Source organism: Muntiacus reevesi, chromosome 2 (genome assembly GCF_963930625.1).
Source record: "Muntiacus reevesi chromosome 2, mMunRee1.1, whole genome shotgun sequence".
Classification (NCBI taxonomy): Eukaryota; Metazoa; Chordata; class Mammalia; order Artiodactyla; family Cervidae; genus Muntiacus; species Muntiacus reevesi.
The window spans coordinates 11675175-11696247 of record NC_089250.1 but is presented as its reverse complement, the minus strand read 5'-3'; the positions used below and the strand labels follow the sequence as shown (position 1 = coordinate 11696247).

At 52.5% G+C, this 21073-nt stretch overlaps 1 protein-coding gene across 1 annotated transcript in view; it reads right to left on the bottom strand.

Annotated features, from left to right (window-relative positions):
* PFKFB3 (6-phosphofructo-2-kinase/fructose-2,6-biphosphatase 3) overlaps nucleotides 1-11247 on the bottom strand; it is an 81714-nt gene extending 70467 nt beyond the window's left edge. The window contains exon 1 of the mRNA XM_065920942.1: nucleotides 11141-11247. Coding sequence (XP_065777014.1) covers nucleotides 11141-11156 — 16 coding nt within the window. The 5' untranslated portion in view covers nucleotides 11157-11247. The remainder of the gene's footprint in view (nucleotides 1-11140) is intronic.
* Nucleotides 11248-21073: the final 9826 nt, after the last annotated feature.

Sequence of the window (21073 nt, the reverse complement as noted above, 5' to 3'; positions counted from 1 at the left end):
TCAGGTGTATGGATCCCCAGATTAGGACCAGGTGACACTTCAGAGCAGGAGAGGCTGTCCTGTTGTGGCTTGCTCAAGTCGCCTATATACCAGCTCTTAGTGTGACGCACACTTTGTAGAGGGGCTGAAGAAGAGGGATTAATGAAAACTGAAAGACCTTCAGGATACCCATCAAGATAGCTAAATATACCACATGTATTACCAATTAAAGGTAGGAATCATTACTGTAGGCCTTTGGGGACTAAAACTCAAGTGCATATTGAAGAAACCAACCCTAACAGCATGAGAGATGAAAGAGGATCATTAGAATCTCACAGTGCACTTGCTGGAAGAGATGACCCAGCCAATTCCTCCTTTTATAGAAGAGAACAAAAGTCTCAAGAGATGAAGAGACCATCAGAGGCCCCCCAACAGGCAGAGCCATCACAGGACTGGAATCAAGTTCCTCCTGCCCACCCAGTATGCTCTCCCACACACCCTGAGGTCGCCTGGGGCACCCCCAGGCCAAGGTCCACGTCACCCCTGCCCGGACCCGGCGCCCTCGGAACAAGCAGAAAGACGTGCCGGGCGGGCAGAAGTCCAGACAGAGACTGGAACCCAGGACCAGCCTCGGCTGTTCCTCCTGGTCATCCGTCACCTTGGCAGGGTCTGTGAAATCGTTCTCTCTTTCTGCTCATCCAGAAAGTCGAGACAAAACCTTGCTTCTTGAAAGCTGAGAAAGCAGCTGCCATGAAGACGATGAATTCTTTTTGTTTGGTTTTTGGAACGGCTTTCTTGAGACATAATTCACCCATTTAAAACCAAGCAATTCTAGGACTTCCCTGGTGGTCCAGTGGCTAAGACTCTGAACTCCCAACTCAGGGGGCCCGGGTTCCATCCCTGGGCAGGGAACTAGATCCCCATGCTAAAACGAGGATTTCATGTGCCGCGACTAAGATCCAGTGCAGCCAAATTAATTATTTTTTTTAAAAAGCTATAAATAGGGAATAAGGTTTTAAAAAAGCATATTGCTTAGATTTTGTAGTTTTTATTTTTTAAAAAGCATCTGTATCCAATGTTTTGAGTTTTTTTTTAATAGTCATGGACAATACTGAGTGTAGCTGTCCTCAGAGTGTAGCTCATTCAGATGGCCACAGAATACTCCATGATGGGGCTATACCAAGAATGAACTCAGGCTTCTGTTCATGTGCTTTTGGGGGGTTTAAAGGGATTCCTACAGAGTCTTAGGGGACACCAGCTGCCCAGGAGTCTCCCTCAGTGACACAGCCAAGAGTGACACCTGGTGACAAAGAATGATGTCTGGTGACAGGTCGTGTGGGTGTCCACTTTATAAGGCAGCTCCAGACTCTTTCCCAGGCACTCGCATCAGTTCACTCACCGTCCAGCAATATGTCAGACCACCCTTCTGGTTCACGTTCTACCCAACACTCCATAACGCCAGCCTTCCTGTCTGTCAGCAAAGAAGGGTCAAACGGTGCCTTCCACCGCGCTCTCCACCTGCACTTTCCTGAGCAGTGAAGAGGTGGAATTTCTTTTTCTCCTGCATCCCATTACACACTGGCTGATGTCTAAAAGGTCTTCCCAGGCCTTTGGTTATTTCTAACAGGAGCCAGAGAAAGGAACACGGCCACAGAGACACACAGGCCGCCCCCCTTGCTGGGCACAGCTGGTGCTCCTGGAGCGCAGATGACCGGTTTACCGTCATGCCCTGTATTATGTATCGGGAGGCATCCACAAACGAAATCTGTAGTTTTATAATGTGAAGAAACCAATTTCCTCTAAAGCAGTCTGTGACCACGTGACCTTTTCCTGCATTCAAATGACTCCATACAAAAAAGCTTTTATATCATCTGGGATTTGCACCAAACATGATTTCAGCTTGAAGTGGGTTCCGTGTTTTGTTCCCCATTTTTACGTCTGGGAAATGATGTCATGACAGCAAACATGACTCATGGTAAAGTGGATGCTGACTGACTCATTTTTGTGAAAAAGGGATGGCATTTGAGTTTTAGGCTTTTCGTGCAGAAGCCAGGCAATTTGCAGATTCAGATTCCTTTGCTGTTATTACTGCAAGTTGCTGATAACATTCTTGTTCTGATTTTCTACTCTGTCTGCTGACAGAATTGCTTTGAAACTTATCTTCATACTTTCCAGCCTGTAACCCAGGGCCATAAAAATAACTTGGATTCTATTTGTTGCTCCAATGTGATGTTTTCAAACCTACTTCTCCAACAAGAGGCCATCCAGGGGTCATCGAGCCCAAGGCACGAGGGTTGGCTGAAGGTGGGTCAGGTATCCACCGTCCCAGTTTGCTCGGGATGAGGAGGCAACTGGCTCTGGGGACTGTCGATGCTAAAATGGGGAGATCTCAGGGACACAGACTCGACTCCTGGTCGGGGAACTAGAAGACTGTCTGGAGAAGACTTTTGAGAATCCCTTGGACAGCGAGGAGATCAAACCAGTCAATCCTAAATGAAATCAACCCGAATATTCATTGGAAGGACTGATGCTGAAGCTGAAGCTCCAGTACTTTGGCCACCTGATGCAAAGAGACTCATTAGAAAAGACCCTGATGCTGGGAAAGACTGTAGGCAGGAGGAGAAGGGGACGACAGAGGATGAGATGGTTGGATGGCATCACCAACTCAACGGACTTGAGTTTAAGCAAGCTCCAGGAGACAGTGAAGGAGAGGGAAGCTCAGCGTGCTGCAGTCCACGGGGTCGCAGAGTCAGACATGACTGTGTGATGGAACAGCAGCAGCGGGTACTGAAGATTGCAAATGCCGCAGGGCAACTAAGCCTGCCTGCTGCAACTAAAGAGTCCGTGTGCGGCAATGAAAGATCCCGCATGATGCAACTAAAATCCGATGCAGCCAAATGTTTTTTTTAAAAAAAGAACGGTCAACGCTGATTTGACTTGAAAGCCAGTTTCTTCTTACAAAAAGCGTCTGTCTGGAGATCAGCCCAGAGCAAAATGGATCTCTGCAGATGTCCGCTTGCCAAGTCCCAATCCTCCTGAATCCTCTCACGGTTACTCAGCAGTTACCGAGCCCCGCAGCCCTGCTGTGACCTGCCCCCTCTGCTGACCACGCGTCTCTTAACAGTAACGTGCCCAGCATGTCCACAGGTCAGCTGGGGGCAGTCGTGGAAGCCGCCCCAACTCTCTCTCCCTCCACATCCGATTCATCCACAGACCTGCCGTCTCTACCGCCTGAATACACCACCTGCAGTCTGGTCCCAGGAGGGCCCCCACGTGCCAGCCTGAGGATTTTATAATATAGTTGATTTGTGCCTGCCCTCCACCAAGTCCCTCCCGGGCCCTCCCATCCCACTGCAGGAAGGAGGCCAAGGCCTTACAACGGCCTTGAAGTCCCACACCACCCACCCACCCACCCCTTCTGAACCGTGATCCACACCCAGCCCACACCAGCCCCTCCCACCTCCAAACTCAGCCCACTGCAGCCGCGGGGCCTTTGCGCCTACACAACCCCCTGCCAGACACTCTCCTAAGAAACCACATGGCTCACTCCCCACTCCCTTCGGTCCCTGCTCAAATGCCCCCTCAGAGACCATCCTATTGCAAACAGCAGCCCCCCCGCCCCACCTTCCCTGGCCTCTCCTGCGTTATTTTCCTACCCAGCGCGGAAACCCCGTGGACAGACGCGGTGCTCGCTGACTCGCCTGTTACCGTCTGTCTCCCCGTCAGAATGGAAGCCCACGAGGGCAGGCGTCTGGCCAGGTCCCTGCTGCACCCTTGGCGCTTCACCCGATCCTGCTCCACGAGGCGAAGGACAGACATGTGCCGCGCAATCGAAGGACTTCTGCAGGCGACTGAAGTAACATCGCAGGGTCGGGGTCATCCGAGGCAGCCCATCCGGCCTCCCAGTGCGTCTCCTGCCTTTTCTCCCAGGTTCCTCACCTAAAACTCTTTCCTTGTGTTCCCTAAACGTCCGTTTTCTGATGTTTCCCCAGAAAAAGGTGGCCCTTGCAGATGGATGGCTGCGTGGTGGGGGCCTCCCTGCTTTGATGCAGATTCACAGAGCCCCCACCCCACTGAGCTTGGGAAGGTCCCTGGCACCCCCAGACCTGCCGGAGACCCTCAGTCACACCCAGAGCCCAAGCGGCAAGAAGTCTGGAAGCGCCCTGAGGGCTTCCTGATCCCTGAGGTGCAACAAGAGCGTTCTCAGGAGTGCTGGGTTCTCCTTGTTCATGGCCTTGAAGTGGGTTTGCTGAAGCGTGACCAGCCTCCTTGTTAATGAAATGGAACTGTCTGGAAATGTCACCATGTACCTGTATGCTAAGGATGAGACTGTTTCATGAATCTTTCTGTCCAGTACCATTAAATCAAAATTTCTGGCACATCAGACTTCAAAAAAAAAAACCCCAGTTAACCCAAGTGTGGGCTTCCGTGATGGCTCAGACAGTAAAAAATCCTCCTGCAATGTGGAAGACCTGGGTTCGATCCCTGGGTTGGGAAGATCTCCTGAAGGAGGGCAAGGCAACCCACTCCAGTGTTCTTGCCTGGAGAGTCCCCATGGACAGAGGAGCTTGGCGGGCTACAGTCCGTGGGGTTGCAAAGAGTCAGATGTGACTGAGCAACTATGCACAACCGAAGTGTGTGGCCAGAAATAAGACACACGGTGCCCTGGAGCCCCGTCCCCAGCTGGTACCTGCCGCCCTTGCCGCCCTGGGGCCTCCAGGGGCCGGGCCTTCCCCAGGGTCCGCTCAGGTCTTTCTCCCTCTCTCATCCTGCACCTCGCTAAGCTCCTGTCCACCCCCACGGGCTGATGGAACCCTGCTCTCCCTCTTACCGGACGGGCCCAGGTCCCCAGGCCTCTGGATGAGCCCAAGGAGCCTCAGGGGGAGGCCTCCCTGAACCCCACTCTAGGTTCAGCAGGTCAAGCCTACAGTCAAAACACCAAAAGCAGTCGCTCCTAGGAAAGAACACGTTTGTTCCCTCAAAAGCGTTAGTATCCCTGCCCGTCCCAGCAGGGGCAGCCAGGGTCAGACAGCCCGACACCCTCCCGTTGCTCACACACCGCCTGCCTAGCCCCTGCCCAGGGCTTCAACATGCCCCCCACCCCAGCTGCGCCCCCCAGCTCAGTCCCTGGACACAGAAGCAGCCAGTATCCAGACGGGCCATCTCAGGCCAGTGAGATGAGAGTCCGCTTCTCCCTGGCACTCAAGACACCTTCAGTTGCCACTCTCCTGAGACGTCAGCCCGGACCCTGGAGCTGCTGGGAGAGGCTGTCCAGGGTGCCAAGGACAGAGTTCCTGGAGGACACAGTCCAGTGGGGGGACCCCCCCTGCCTCCCACACCCCAGTTTAGCTAAGGAGCTTGGAGGGGCAGACAGAGCAGGAAGCATGTGTGACTAGCGTCCAAGCTGGGGGGAAGCATCGGTCTCTGGGCCGGAGCTGGAGCAATCTCAGGGTGCCACCCCCTTTGTTTCCAAATGGTCAACCAAGGGCTGTTCACACCTCCCAGTACCCACTGAGATCAGGAGGAACAGGAAGGCCACCCACAAAGGAGCTGGGTGCTGGGAGACAGGTGATGTCTCAGGCAGGCCTGCCCTGGGAAAACCCTGTGAAGTTCAAGGAGAGACTCATGTCCCCTGCAGGGGAGGTGGGGGGCAGGGGGCATGCTGGAGGCTCGGACACTTCACGGATCCACAAATCCTGAGCATATGTGAGCAACGGGCATTTTTAACTCCACAGGGAGAAGAGAAGAGAATCCACCTGCATGGGGCCCCCAGGTCTGAACCCACAAAGGTGCAGACCACACTCAGGCACACAGCATCAGGTGCTGTTGTTAAGGACCTAACTGTTCCACCCAGAAGCATCGAAAAATAGTGACCATTGTCAGAATCACAAGTGTGTCCGCCTTGCTTACATTTATGTCTTTATTTTAGATTACACATGGGAGCATGACCGTAAATCTTGCAGTGATCAGGGAATCTGACAGTCTTACTTTGGCTCTACAACTGCTTACCGCAGAGAAAACTGGAGTTTTGGACAAACTAACCAGGCACAAAGATTTATGAAGCACTTGCAACCGCCTGGCTAGACAAAAGTATGAGATCCAGACCCTCCCCAAATCGAGGGCAAGAAACTGAGCACAAGTAAGTGTCTGCAAGAGCCCCATCGGCACAGAATAGATGGAAAATAGGGCAGAGAAGACTTGAACTTGAGCAGGGCCTTAAGGCAGGACCAGAAGCTGGTGTGTGTATCCACGTGTGTGCAGATGTACCAGGAAGGATGGTACATCTCCCCCTCCCCAACCTGGGAGGGGGCGGTTGGCTCCCCCAGGGGAGAGGATGCAGGCGGGGAGCCCACATGTGGGAGCACAGGGGTCTTGGGGGCCACCACTGGATGCTGAGGACATGGACCACAGCAGAGGACACGCTTTAAGGGAACAGGAAAGCGTTAGAGGGGCACAGCTCAGGGATCGAAGGCCTGGGAGGACAAAGCAGAAGATCCTGTGGGGAACAGAGGCCCTCAAGGAAACGAGGTGGCCCGGCCTGGCTGGCAGGTCCTTCCCTGGGGCAGAGTCTCTAAGATGGAGCCTCCTGCTCAGCAAGCTGCCCCGGACCCACAGGAGGAGAGCGCCCCAAGACATGGCCTGCCTGCACCAGAGCAGAGGGCGGTGCTGGCCCAGCGCCGGAGCGCAGGGGCTGATGGAGGGACGGGGGACCAGCCAGCCTTCTGGAGGGCAGAGTCGGGGTCTGTTCTTTGCAATCCTACTGGGAGAGGAAGGAAGGAGAGAGCCCGAGTTGAGGTCCAAAAACCCACTGCCAGCAGCTCACTGGTGGGAACCCCTCAGGTGCCTCCTCTCCTGTGATGGAGGCACTGGTCTGTGCCTCCGCTCCCGGCCGGGGACAGGGGTGGGGGTGGGGGTCCCTGGGCAGCTGCAGCCAATCATCTGGCCGGACCAGGGCACTGAGTCCTGCTCCTGACAGGTGTGACCTCAGGGCCACGGGAGAGACGGGAACACAACTTGTCTCCACGTGCAGCCCCATGCCCTCCTCGGACCTCCCTCAAGGACTCAGAAGATTCAGGCATCTGAGTTTCTCTCTGCTCTTGTCTAACGTGGAAAACGCTGCTGGTCCATAACTGCAGACTTTTCAGGCTGCACAGTCTCAGCCTGACGCACAAAGTACCACATCCCCACCTAGCCTATCATCGCAGGCAGAGTTGGAAAGGCAAAGCATCCGTCCGGCTCTGCTCTGCCCCCGAGCTGACCGCTGCGTACAGAGCCTCACTCCTTCACCCTCGCAGTGGACGTAACAGTCCCGGGGTGGTTGAGACAGTAAGTGCACAAGTGCAGAGCTCTCACCCCCGGACTGGAAGGTGCTCCCTAAGGCTGAGTTTGGTTTCTCATGGTTATTTATTATGAGAACCTCATCCCTCTCCCCATCCCTTCTGAAGGTGGGACATGCAGGAACACGTAGGACTCCACCATCTAAAGACATTTTTTTCAGCTTCTCCACCTGAAAGAGTCCCAAGAATTTGGTCCAAGCCCCAGACTCAGAACAGAGCACCCCTCCACCACCTTGAAAATCACTATCCAGCCTGGTTTCAAAGTCCTCCAGAGGGGGACGTGCCAGGTTCACAGATTTAATCGCCCGATTCGCCGCCCTCCTCCTGGGTTCCCACCTAAGTTTTTGCCGCCCCCTTTGTTCTCACGATTTTCCCTGATGGTCCACATCAGGATGTTTCATTCTCACTCTAGCCCATCTCAAGATTCCAGCAGTTCAACCAAGGGTCCCACTCTGTTCCCCCCCCACACACACACAGCCACCAGCACCCTGGAGCCACCAAGGAGAGAGGGAGGGTGTGAGCACGGTGAACATGTGAATAGCATGAACATGGTGCTGGCATGTCATCCCCTCGGCTGGCGGGGAAGGTCATCGAAGGTTTCTGCCTACCACCCCAGCCCCACCGTTCACCCCTTTTGGGCTACATGGTTCCTGCTGCTGTCATCACGGCAGGTGGATCACGCCCGGGGGGTGTGACTGCAGGTGAGAACCTCCAGCGTGCCTGGCGCACAGCAGATGCTCGATCTAAAGAATGAATGAGTGAAGGAGCAAATGAATGAGCAAGCAAGCAAGTGGTGTGCAGTCACGGAACTCTGTCCTCATTACATTCAGTGCCATCGATTGAGGCCCTCCAGAGGCAAGGCACAGGCTGAGAACCAAAGCCTGAGTGGCGATCAGCTTGTCGCCCCAGGCCCACTGCCACGAAGGGCAAGGCCAGGTCCCAGCAGGTTCGGGTCCCCGCAAGCTGACCCACTCGCACACCACGAGCTTCCTGGCCCTCCGCTGCCAACACCCTAGGGTCAGAGGAAGGGAGCGGCAAGCGGTCTCTGCGAGGTCACGAGCCACCAGCATCCTCCAGAGAGGGGCAGGCCCCATCCAGCCACCGGCTCCAGTGACCGCTGGACCTTCAGCTACCCCCGGCCTGGGGTGGGACTGCCAGGGCTTCTGTAATACCCACTGTGGTTTTCCCCTCCCCTACCCCGGACCTTTGTAATGGGCCCTTCACTAAGCTCTTCTCAGCTTGCCTGGAGTGACCGGGCTGAGTGCTTCCTGCCAGGCCCTGACCCAGCTGGTCCCTGAATCTGTCTTGCAAGACACAGAAACACAGCCTAGGAGACAGAGCGGTCAGTTAGCCTTCCGGGTGTGAGCCACAAAGGAGTCCTCCATCTGGCTTCCCGTCGCTTTGCAGGGAGAGAAGCTAAGTCTTTTCATTTCCCATTTTTTTAGTTATTTTTAAAAAATACTTAATAGATTCAGATTCAAATTCTTTAAAGTATGAGTGAGTGAAGATGCTCAGTCATGTCCGACTCTTTGCGACCCTATGGGCTGTAGCCTGCCAGGCTCCTCCATCCATGGAATTTTCCAGGCCAGAATACTGGAGGTGGTTGCCATTTCCTTCTCCAGGGGATATTCCAGACCCAGGGATTGAACTCAGATCTTCGGCACTGCGGCCAGACTCTTTACCACCTGAGCCACCCCTTTAAACTTTATACTTTAAAGGGCTTTTTAAAGGGCTCCCCCCTTTAAAGTATAAAAGAGTATATATATGTACACTGAAGTCTCAGTATATATACTGTGCACATATTCTGTGTATACATATATATATAGAAGTCTCTAGCAGTGGAATTGTTCCAGGGATGGAGTGCCGCAGCCCCTCTCACAGGCTGACCTCTCCACCTCCTGGCAGGTCCAGATGCTGTCTCATCACCGAACTGGACTGCACGTACCTGGTCTCGCCCTAATTTCCACTCACTCACTGCATTTATTTCTCAACAGGAGGTCCCAAACCAGTCAAGTGGGGAAGTTCTGCTTGGACCGCAAGCCCGCCCAAGCCCCGCCCTGGCTCACAGCAAACCTTCCGAAAAAGCCACAAGGCCCGTTTCTCACACTCTGGACCCTTCAGGAATCAGTATTCATGGAACAGAGGGGCAGGGTTCGCCTGACCAGGCAGCAACGTTCTTCTCATCAGACTAGGGAGAAAAGTCAAAACATGGTGGGCAGCGTGAGGACCAAGGTCTGCTGTGTGTGACTTAATGAGGCCGTCACAAAGGGAAACCTCCACAGGCGAACATCGGCTCAGCCACCCAGGGACCTACTCCTCCTGCGCAAGACGGGCTCCCTCCGAGGGAGGGAGCAGTGGCTGTGCCTCCCAGGAGTCTGCCTCCAGAGACCACATGGACGCAGTAGATAAATGACCATTCACGCTGCAGCTACATGAGGTCAGGTGGGGACTCCAGGGAGTGTCCAAGACATGGCAGCCCCGTTATATACGGAATAATGGAGCCATTGAAGCCGGTCACTTTGGGACTGCACATCATCAGCCGAGGACCTGACAGAACCCTCAGTCCCCGCACTGAGCTGTCACCTGCCTTCTCAACATCCCTACATACCAGGAGTGCATGGACATACAGACCATGTCCCTTCACAACCAGGACCTCACAGTGGCACCGTAGCAACCTCCATTTAAGGGACAAAGGCCAGTAGGGTAATCGGGGCAACCCTAGCATTAATCTGACGATGAACTGGGATGATGAGAGAAGTGTAGAGACGCCAGAAAGGTGGGTGGAGGCAGAGGGAGGAAGCCACGCAGCCCATCCCCAGTCCCCGGGTGTTCGAGAGGGCGTCGCTGGCATGGGTCACTGGTACCCAGGTAGGGATGGGGAAGCCTTGGGTCTGAGTGACAGTGGGTCCCCGAGCCCTTGCCAACAGAAATAGAAAAAGCAGGAGTCAATCAGAGGGCTCTGTTTGGAAAGCAAACCGAGCCTCCTGCATTCATCCTGGGCTCCGACCTGAGGATGGAGCGTCCTGGCCCAGCTCTGGAGTGCCCGGGGCACAGCAAGGCCTCCATCACCCCGCCAGGCAAATGGGCCACGGGAGTAGCTGGGGCTTTTCTGCAGGGGAGCAGGGCCTGCAGGTGGGCCGGGTGGGAAGCTCGGTGCAGGCTGCCGGGCACAGGGAGGCAGGTCTTGCCTGGTAGGCGGGCCGCTCCTCTGCCGGCTGCCCCGCGCGCCTCTCATCCGTCCCACACGTCCCGCTGACGCGCTCGTATTGCGGATGAAGAAACCGAGACTCCGGTCGGCTAAACGACTTCCCGAGAGTCAGAGGGGAGGTAGAAAAGGCCGGAGGCAGGACTTCCACTCGGATCTGCTTCCACACCTGCGTGCTCCCCCGCCCGTCTCTCCGGGAGGCTCGGACCGCAACCCGAGCGCGCCGCCGGGACCCCACGCTGCCAACCTCTCGCCACTTCTGGCCGCCATAGAACACTCCCCTCCCAAATCTTCGGCCCGCGGGGTGAGCCCGATTCCACCTGCATCTCAGAACTTGCCGCGGCGCGATCCGGGTTTGTCCAAGTACCGCGACCCACGCTCTGCGCGCGGCCTTTGCCGTGCGCGCTGCACACCGGCTCGGGCACGTGGGGATCAGCCCACCGGGTGGCCGGAGGCGGCGACGCGGGGTCGGAGGGGCCGCACGGAAGGAGAGGGGCAGTGCGGGGCCGGCGGGCACACCGCGGCGCCCGGCTCCCCGCGCCCTACCGGCCTCCCCGGGCACCTGGCCGCTCAGGTCTCCCGCCCCGGCCGGGGCGCGCTCCACGGGGACCCCGCCTACCTTTTCGGAAGGGCATCGCGGAGAAGTGCTCCCGGGACACTGAGGCCGAGCGACGTCCGAGTGCCAGCCCCGCGGCTCGGGGGCGCCTGCGGGCGCCGGGTGTCGGGCGAGGGAGGGGAAAGGGACATATTTGGGCAAAGGCCGGCGCGTCACCGGCGGAGGGAGGAACCGCGGCGGAGCGGGAAGCGCGGCCCCGGGGCGGGCCTCACGGAAACCGTTTAACCCTTGCTCCCCCGGCCGGCCGGCCAGCGCCGGCGGACGTCTCCCCGCCACTGCTGGGGTCTGGGTCCCGAGCTCCCCGACGCCTGGCCTGCGTCTCCTGACGCATCTGAGCGGAAACTCCTGATCGGGAACAAAAATCTACTCCCTTATCAAAGCCTTCGGGCTGCTGGGGAGGAGGGGGGGTTCATCCCTGGAAGTGTTGGGAGAACTTTATTCCATTTTAATCTTTTTGTCCTCAGGCCCAGGAGACAGCTCCAGCACTGGCTGAACTGATTTGAAATTAAATGAGGGTTGGAGGAAGCAGCCACACGCACAGCTCAATAAGTATGTTAAAAAATAATGATGGTAGTGGGACTTAGGGAACTGGAGCCCAGAGAAATGGGGGAGGGGCGTCGCCCCTCAAGTTACTGGTTTGCTTGCGAGACCAGCACCTGAGAAAGTGCTTTATAATATGATGGACTCAAAAAGCCTCAAAGGCAGGTCATCCTTCCAGTCAAGTAGGAGTTAATTCCTGTGACAAGTGCTATTTCACGTTACAGTTTGAAGATGTTAGCACAATCTCCTGATCTAATATTTAAAGCATCCATGCAAATAGTAGTTGGCATTTCTATGTAGTGAAAACTACCAACCAGGTGAACTGGAAAAATCAAAGCCCGTAGTTTGGCTTCTAAAATTTTTTTCTTAATCAGAATCAGAACCATTACTGGTTAATAGTCCTAACTACCTCCTCACCCCCACCCCCCGGCCCCAGCCCCACCGCACCCTGTTTTGAAAGAAGGAAGTGGCCATTGGGTCAGACTGTCAAGGGCCCTGGTGGAGCCTTCTGGAAAGACACTGTTACATGGACCCCGCTGGAGAGCTGGCTAGTGAGCCCTGGTGAGTGTGGGCATCAGTCTGCCCACGGGAGCAGGAAGTGAAGGACAGCTGGGGGAGCCCCAGATTCAATTCCACGCTCAGCTCCCTCTGCCCTTTTCCCGCCGTGAGCATAATGCCTGGTGGCTGTGCACTTTACTCCATGGTCTGAGCTGCCACGGAAGGCACATTTTATCTAAGGCCAGATAAAGTGCACAGGACCGCACATCACAGATGCAGACTGCTCTGAGTCACCGAAGCCAGAGGACGTGCACTTTGCGATGACAGCCCTTTTGTCCTTCTGGTTGGCACCTTTACTGCTCTATGGACTTGAGTGACTGATTGTGAAATACAGTAAGAAATCTTTGGTCTTTTGTACCGGTTCTTGGCACACAACTCCTAAAACCTTTGAAATCTCTGGAGTGATCTTCTGTATGCTAGTGAGAAGAGCGGTGGCCAGGAGCCCCTCAATAGTTTCAGGATAGGAGCGGGTGGTCAGAAAGACCCAGCATGGTTAGAGGACTGGACATGGAGCTCAATCACCAATGGGCAATGATTTAATTAATCATACCTCCAAAACAAAACCTCAGTCAAAACCCCACCATGGCAAGGTTGGGAGAGCTTCTGGATGGTGGGTATGTGGAGGTGCTGGGAGGGTGAGGCACCCAAGGAGACCTGGAGGTTCTCTGCCCGCCTTCCCTCTCACCTGCCCCCTGCATCTCCTCTGTGTGACCGCTCCTGACTTACATCCTCTATGTTATCATTAGTTGCTCAGTCATGTCCGAGTCTGTAACCTCGTGGATTATAGCCCACCAGGCTCCTCTGTTCATGGAATTCTCCAAGCAAGAATACCGGGGTGGGTAGCCATTCCCTTCTCCAGGGGCTGTTCCTGACCCAGGGATTGAACCTGCATCTCCTGCTTTGCAGACAAGCTTCTTTAGTATCTGAGCCACCATAGTAGCTTGTGAAGTGAATACTTTTCTGGCTCCTGTGAACCTGTCTAGCCAGTTATCAAACCTGAAAGGATGGGGTTGGAGGAACCCCACTTTGCAGCCAAACTCGACAGAAGATGGTACCCTGGGCAGTACTTGTGACGGGCATCTGAAATGGGGCAGTCTTGAGGGACTAATCCCGTAACCTCTGGGATATGGGCTAAACCCAGGTAGTTTCAGAGCTGAGTTGAACTTCAGGACATCCAGTGGGACAACTGGCTGTTGGTGTGGAAAACCTACACATTTGGTACCAGAAGGAAAAACCAGTTCAGATTCATGCAGCCTGATCTGTCCACTTTGAGTATAATGCAGCGTAGGAAACAGTACTCCTTACAGTCTGGTTTCCCTCCCATGTTCAGAGAGCAGCCCTCTCCGATCTTTGTGGTGTCTGTTTAACAAGCCTGAGAACATTTGTTCTTTCACCACCAGTCAGAGGCAGCCAACAAGGATTGGTGTCAACATCTAATAACAGAGTGCTTCTGCTTGTCCCTTGCAGAAGGGAGGAAATAGCCCAGGCAAGTTCCCACAAGAGGTAAGAGTGTCATGGACAGTGGGATTTGCTGAAGCACTAACTTATCACAGGCAGTGCTGGTGGGGAATGCGCTGGGGTGGTGGGTCATGGTCCTCTGGTCTGCAGATGTGGAGGAAAGGTCGGGAGCAATTTGAAATTGAGAATACGTTCCCAGGTCCTGTCATCAATGTAACATGAGTCATAAACTAAGTCATATCATCAGTGTTCAGCAAATTTCAATTGTGTCAGCTGACATTTTTGTCTTCAGTCTAATGGAGTATTGATTCAACACTTCTTCTCTGCTAAGAAGCTCTTGGTGCATCGAAGTGGCATTTTTAAAACCTACCCTAATTTCTAGAACTGTGAGGAAACTTCAGGGCCTCCTCTAGGCCCTAGCTGATCATCAGTTTAGGATGGTCACCATCAGCGGAATCATCTGAGGTCCTGAGGCCAAAGGCACTCAACTCGCAGGCAGGAGAGGAGAGGAGGCAGGAGGGCTGCTCACACAGATCGCTGGGCCTCAGTCCTTGTTTCTGATTCAGTCTGGGCTGGGGCCCAGTAACTGACCCATCTGGCAAGAAGCCCAGGTTATAAGGATGCTGCTGGTTCTCCTGGTTCAGACTGCGCTTAGAGAACCGAGAGGAGAGTGAAGCTTAGATGCGAGGCGGGGGACTGGAGGAGCCAGATCAGAATCTCGGGCTCTGTTTCCCCAGGATGTGAGCTGCCTTCTCCTGGCTTTGGTGCCCTGTACCCAGGCTCTTGGCAGGAAGTGCCCAGGGCACAGCCTCTGGTTTTCTCTCTGCAGGAAGAAAAGGGTCCCCACCCAGATTTCTTTTCCGATTCATACGCAGAAGGCTTTCGTGTCCTCTCATAGGGACAGGAACACTCAAATAGGAAGCGATCTCACAGTCCACCAGAGTCCCCAGGAGGAGAGTCCAGGGGCTGTCCCCACTGCGCTGGCTCCCACAACCTGGCCGCCCCCTCATTCTTCCCGGCTCCTGGGTGTCTGCAGACCCACAGTCCCCACAGGGGAGGGCAGATGCAAAGAGCAGAGCTGAAGAGTGAGAATCCCCACTTCGTGCTTCCTAAGCTGGGTGACAGCCCCCTTGGAGCCTCCGTGTTTGGTCCATAAATGGGGAAGCTGCCTCCCTCGTGGGTTGCTGTAAGGATTCGACCTCATGTTTGCCTGGAGCACAAGTGCCCAGTAAGAGGTATTAATAGTTATTAGTAACATTAATAATAGATCTGAAAGCGGAAAGAGGCTCCTTCCAGGGTCGTTGAGTGGGAAGGGTCCCTGCAGAGGAGGTGAGTGATGGGAGTGCCTGGGGAGGCATGGGGTGGGGGCACGTGGCTCGCCCAGGGAATGTGGGGGCTGAGGTTCAGGGGGGTCAAGTGTAGCAAGAAGAATCCAGCTGCGGGCGGATGAGCCCCCCTTGACAGCATTTTACCAAAAGGTAAGTGTGTGTCTGTGTGTGATGATGAAAGGGTCAATGATCCATAGTACCAGAGCATGACCATTAAGTGCAGTTCTATGGAAATAGCCAAGACATGCATGGAAACAACAAAAATGTCCATCAACAGATGAATGGATAAAGAAGATGTGGTACATATATACAATATTACTCAGCCATGAAAAGAATGAAATCATGCCATTTGCAGCTACATTGATGAACCTAGAGATTATCGCCCTAAGTGAAGTAAGTCAGAAAAAAAGACAAATACCATGTGATGTGATATTATATGTGGAAGCTAAAATATGATACATATCTACAAAACAGAAACAGAATCACAGATCTTGAGAACAGATTTGTATCTGCTAAGGGGTACGGGGTTAGGGGAGGGATGGATTGGGAGTCTGGGGTCAGTGGATGCAAACTATTATTTATAGGATGGATAAACAACAAGGTCCTACTGTAGAGCACTGGGAACTATATTCAATATCCTGTGGTGAACCATAATGGAAAAGAATAGGAAAAAGAGTATATGTGTATAACTGAATCAGTTTGCCATGCAGGGAAAATTAACACAATGTTGTAAATCAACTATACTTCAATAAAATTTTAAAAATGAAGAACAGTGCTGTAGACATGTCTACTACTCACAGATCTTGGTTTCTAAATACCACTCTCTGATTAAAGGACCCAGGAGACCTTGGAGAATTGGAGCAGGAAATATGAGGGTGCCAGAAAATCATTAACCGTTATACCGAGGTACGAACAAGTGACAGGGGCATGTCCAGAAGACCCAGGGGCCATCCTGAAAGGGCTCCTCTGGGACAGTTTGGGCAACAAGATAAAACGGAAGAAAGAAAGATTCCCTGAATCCACATTGAAGTAAATAAATAGGTAGGTGAGTAAACAAACAAGTGGAAATGGAAGGAACACTCTTCTTCACAAATTTTAGAATTTGTAGAAATTAACGATTTCTAGATTTATTGAAATTATGAGAATTCTAGTTAATAAATGTAGAAGGAATTATAGAACCAGGAACTTTTTGGAAAATCCCACGGCAGTAATTGTTTCACAGAATCATTGGTGGTTGTTAAAATCAGTGAGCAAAAATACGGTGAGAAACAGGATACCGACAGGCTCACAGTCTTTCCCACAAGGTAGTTATTCATGACAATGGGGGAGAAGGCAGCTTTCCAATGGAGAAAGCAGGCAGCTGCTTTGGCCAAGGGACCAACGTGAACGCCTTCCGTGAGGGGCCAAATTGGGCCTCTTGACACAGCGCGCTGAGACGGACACAGTGTCACATCTTCGATGCTCTTGCCAAAAATCCGTACTCTGAATTTAATCTCGAGGAAACAACGGGCACCTAAAATAAGGGGCATTCTACAAAATAACTAGTTGGTACTTCTTCAAATACATCAACCTCACGGAGACGAAGACTGAGGAGGTGTTCCAGATGAAAGAGGGCTAACAGGTTCCTGCACCGAAAATGGACCACAGAGGGGACGCCAGCAGGACAGCTGGGGGAATGTGTTCACTTCCAGACTTTAACAACTGTGCTGTGTTTATGCAGCAGTTGGGGGTTGGAGTGAAGGGTTTTTGAGAATGCTGTGTACTGTGTACAACTTTTCTGTGAGTCTGAAATTAATTACAAATGAAAAGGCTTAAAAAGTCAAAACCTAATTATAGGTACTGGAGAGCTCGCTAAATGAGAAGACTCCCAAACAGACTTGGCCATGTGATCACCCGCCGGTTACCCTGGTGACTGGAACTGTCCATCGGCCGGGTGGCCCAAGTGCTGACAAACCCAGGGCCTTATCACTGCCCATCTACTGGGTCGCAGTTCTGTAGATCAGAGGTCACACAGCGGGCCTGGGCTCTGCTCAGGGTCTCCCGAGGTTGAACGGCAGTGTCAGCTGTGCTCAGGTCTCACCAGGAGGCTCTGGAGACAGACACGCTTCCGGGCCCTTGCTTGGAGGCAGAATTCAGTTCCCACGGCTACGAGAACAAGGTCCCCGTTTCCCGCCGGCTGTCCGCGGGCCACACTCCGCTCCCAGAAGCTGCCTGCGTTCCTGCCACGTGGCCCCTCCATCTTCAAGACCACGAATCCTCCTCATGCTTTGAGCTCTGACATCTGGGACCAGCTGGAGAAAACTCTCCACCTTAAGGACTCAGGCCCACCCAGATAATTGCCCCCTCTTAAGGCCAGCTGGCTTAGGATCTTAATTCTATATGCAGTCTCCTCCTCGGCAGTACCTAGACCCATGTTTGCCAGGATCACTGCAGAGGTGTACAGCAGCGCCAGGAGTCTTGGGGGCAGGATGAGAATCCTGCCTACCACGGAGAGTAACCTCTTAAACCGAACCGGCATGTGGATGGGGGAGTGGACTACCCGCAGTGAGGCTGCCCCAGGGCCTCGCAAGTGAGTCTGACCCCGCCCGGCCAGGGCTGATTCTCAGAGGGGCCTCCTTTTTCTCTCCGAGCACTCCTCCTGCCTCTGCTGCTTGACCATGACGCTGATGAAGTCATCCGTTATCCTCTCTTCTTCCAGCTGGAGTTTCAGAAATCAGAATTTAGTCTCTGGGGAACAGAGCCTTTTCAAACCCTTGATTAACATCCCCGAGGCAGGCGAGCACCTTTGTAGCTCTTGCTCAACTGTGCCTGCAGCTTTGCGAGCAGTTACTGCTCTGCCTGCTGGGAACACGCGCCTCGAGGCCACGCGGCTCCATCGGGGACGGTCACCCCTTTCTTCAGAAGTAAAGACTAGCTGAAGTGAGGCTCCAAAGTCAGTGGCCGGCCTTTCTGAGCTGCTCAGAGTTGAACTCGGGCCTTTGAAGCCCGCGGGGCCCAGGGATGGGTTTACCTTGAGGAAGGAGCCACTGAAAACATCAGAGTCCTAAAGGACTCGGAGCGTAACCAGTCTGCTGCTGGGAAGCCACTCCTGTGTCAGTACAGCTAGGCTTTTATTTAATGTTACAAAGGGCTTTCATGTGTTTTTTTCACTGCACTGATAAGTTTCTGATTCGAGCAGAGGCCAGCATTCGCCCCGTTTCGCGAATGACAAAGCTGGCCCCATGGGGGACATGACTTGCCCCGGTGCCTGGGCCAGACCAAGACAGAACAGAGGCCCGAACCTCCAGGGAGCTGGGCTCTCTCTTGCTATCAGTGTCCTTGGCGGGGTGTCACGATCCTCTGGGGGTTAGCTCAGCCGGGAATCGGGGGCCATTCAGTCTTGGTGTATTTTGTCTTAATAACCTATTTATGGCTGAGTAGCCAGGCTGCCTCTTTCCCAGAAATCAGGCTAAACCTCTTGGGCCAAGTGGCGGCTTTCCACCCCATTACGGTTTGGGAATACACGGCTGCCTCTGAAGGGGAAAATGGGAGTCATTGTGATTTCAATTAGTCACATAATCACTTCTGGAGAAAAAGGGTACATTTTCCTTATTAGGGGACACTTCACTCCTAATAAAGATCCTCGGGCCACAAGGTAACTAGAGGCAAGGGCAGTGGGCAGGCTGGCGGAGGCGCAGGCAGCGGTCACACAGTAAACAGCCTAGAGGAAGTTGGACTCTAGAGAAAAGGATGCGGGCCGAGGGAACCAGCCCGGCCAGACGCAAAACTCTTGAGAGGGAGGGGACTTGTGGCCCAAGCATCTCTGGAGACCCCCGGTCACACTGCAAGGACAGCCGACCACTCATGCTATGCCTCCAGCTGGGTCCCCTACCCCTTGTTTCATTCCTTCCTGAATGTAACTTCCGGCACCTGTGGTCCTATTCAAAAGCAGAATGACTGTAATCCTGTTTACTGTTTCCCCTCAGCTTGAGGTCTGAGCCTGCCTGGTACCATTTAGGTGCCCAATGAACATTTATTGGGTGAATGAAGGATGAATATTTAGAAGACTGTGCCCCTAAAGGCTTATAGCTATGACATTCATCTCTGTATCTTTAGCTCCAAAAGCCTGGTTCGCTGTAGGTGCACAATCATTGTTAAAGGAATGAGTCAGCCAATCACAAAGCTACCCTTACTGAATATAGATTCTTATTTCTGTCTGACTTGGACTCTAAATAATATTTTGTCATCTGTATCACTGGTCTCGCACAATGTATGGCATGTGGAAAATGCTCAGTAAACATAAAAGTTCAATTTAATAAACAATAGCTCCTAAGTTCAGTTCAATTCAGTTCAGTCGCTCACTCATGTCCGACTTTGCGACCGCATGGACTGCAGCATGCCAGGCCTCCCTGCCCATCAGGGAGGGGCAACTCCCAGAGTGTACTCAAACTCATGTCCATTGAGTCAGTGATGCCATCCAACCATCTCATCCTCTGCCGTCTCCTTCTCCTTCTGCCTTCAATCTTTCCCAGCATCATGGTCTTTTCAAATGAGTCAGCTCTTCCCATCAGGTGACCAAAGTATTGGAGTTTGAGCTTCTACATCAACATTCATTGTGATTCCAATGAATATTCAGGACTGATTTCCTTTAGGATGGACTGGTTTGATCTGCTTGCAGTCCAAGGGACTCTCAAGAGTCTTCTCCAACACCACAGTTCAAAAACATCAATTCTTTGGCACTCAGCTGTCTTTATAGTCTACATCCATACATGACTACTGGAAAAACCATAGCCTTGACAAGATGGAACTTTGTTGGCGAAGTAATGTCTCTGCTTTTTAATACGCTATCTAGGTTCGTCATAACTTTTTTTCCAAGGAGTAAGCATCTTTTAATTTCATGGCTGCAGTCACCATCTGCAGTGATTTTGGAGCCCCCCAAAAATAAAATCTGACACTGTTTCCACTGTTTCCCCATCTATTTGCCATGAAGTGAGGGACCAGATGCCATGACCTTAGTTTTCTGGATGTTGAGCTTTAAGCCAACTTTTTCACTCTCCTCTTTCACTTTCATCATAGTTCCTCTTTGCTTTCTGCCATAAGGGTTGTGTCATCTGTATATCTGAGGTTATTGATATTTCTCCCGGCAATCTTGATTCCAGCTTGTACTTCATCCAGCCCAGCATTTCTCATGATGTACTCTGCATATAAGTTAAATAAGTAGGGTGACAACATACAGCCTTGACGTACTCCTTTTCCTATTTGGAACCAGTCTGTTGTTCCATGTCCAGTTCTAGCTGTTGCTTCCTGACCTGCTTATAGGTTTCTCAAGAGGCAGGTCAGGTGCTCTGGTATGCCCATCTCTTTCAGAATTTTTCACAGTTTGTGGTGATCCACACATTCAAAGGCATAGTCAAAAAAGCAGAAATAGATGTTTTTCTGGAACTCTCTTGCTTTTTCAGTGATCCCCACTGGATGTTGGCAATTTGATCTCTGGTTCCTCTGCCTTTTCTAAAACCAGCTTGAACATCTGGAAGTTCACAGTTCACGTACTGTTGAAGCCTGACTTGGAGAATTTTGAGCATTACTTTATTAGCATTAGAGATGAGTGCAATTGTGTGGTAGTTTGAGCATTCTTTGACATTGCCTTTCTTTGGGATTGGAATGAAAACTGAACTTTTCCAGTCCTGTGGCCACTGCTGAGTTTTCCAAATTTGCTGGCATACTGAGTGCAGCATTTTCACAGCATCATCTTTTAGGATTTGAAATAGCTCAATTGGAATTCCATCACCTCCACTACCTTTGTTCATAAGTGACTTCACATTCCAGGATGTCTGGCTCTAAGCGAGTGATCACACCATCGTGATTATCTGGGTCATGAAGACCTTTGTTGTATAGTTCTCCTGTGTATCCTTATCACCTCTTCTTAATATCTTCTGCTTCTGTTAGGTCCACACCATTTCTGTCCTTTATTAAGCTCCTATTTTCGTGAAATATTCCCTTGGTATCTCTAATGTTCTTGAAGAGATCTCTAGTCGTTCCCATTCTGTTGTTATTCTCTGTTTCTTTGCACTGA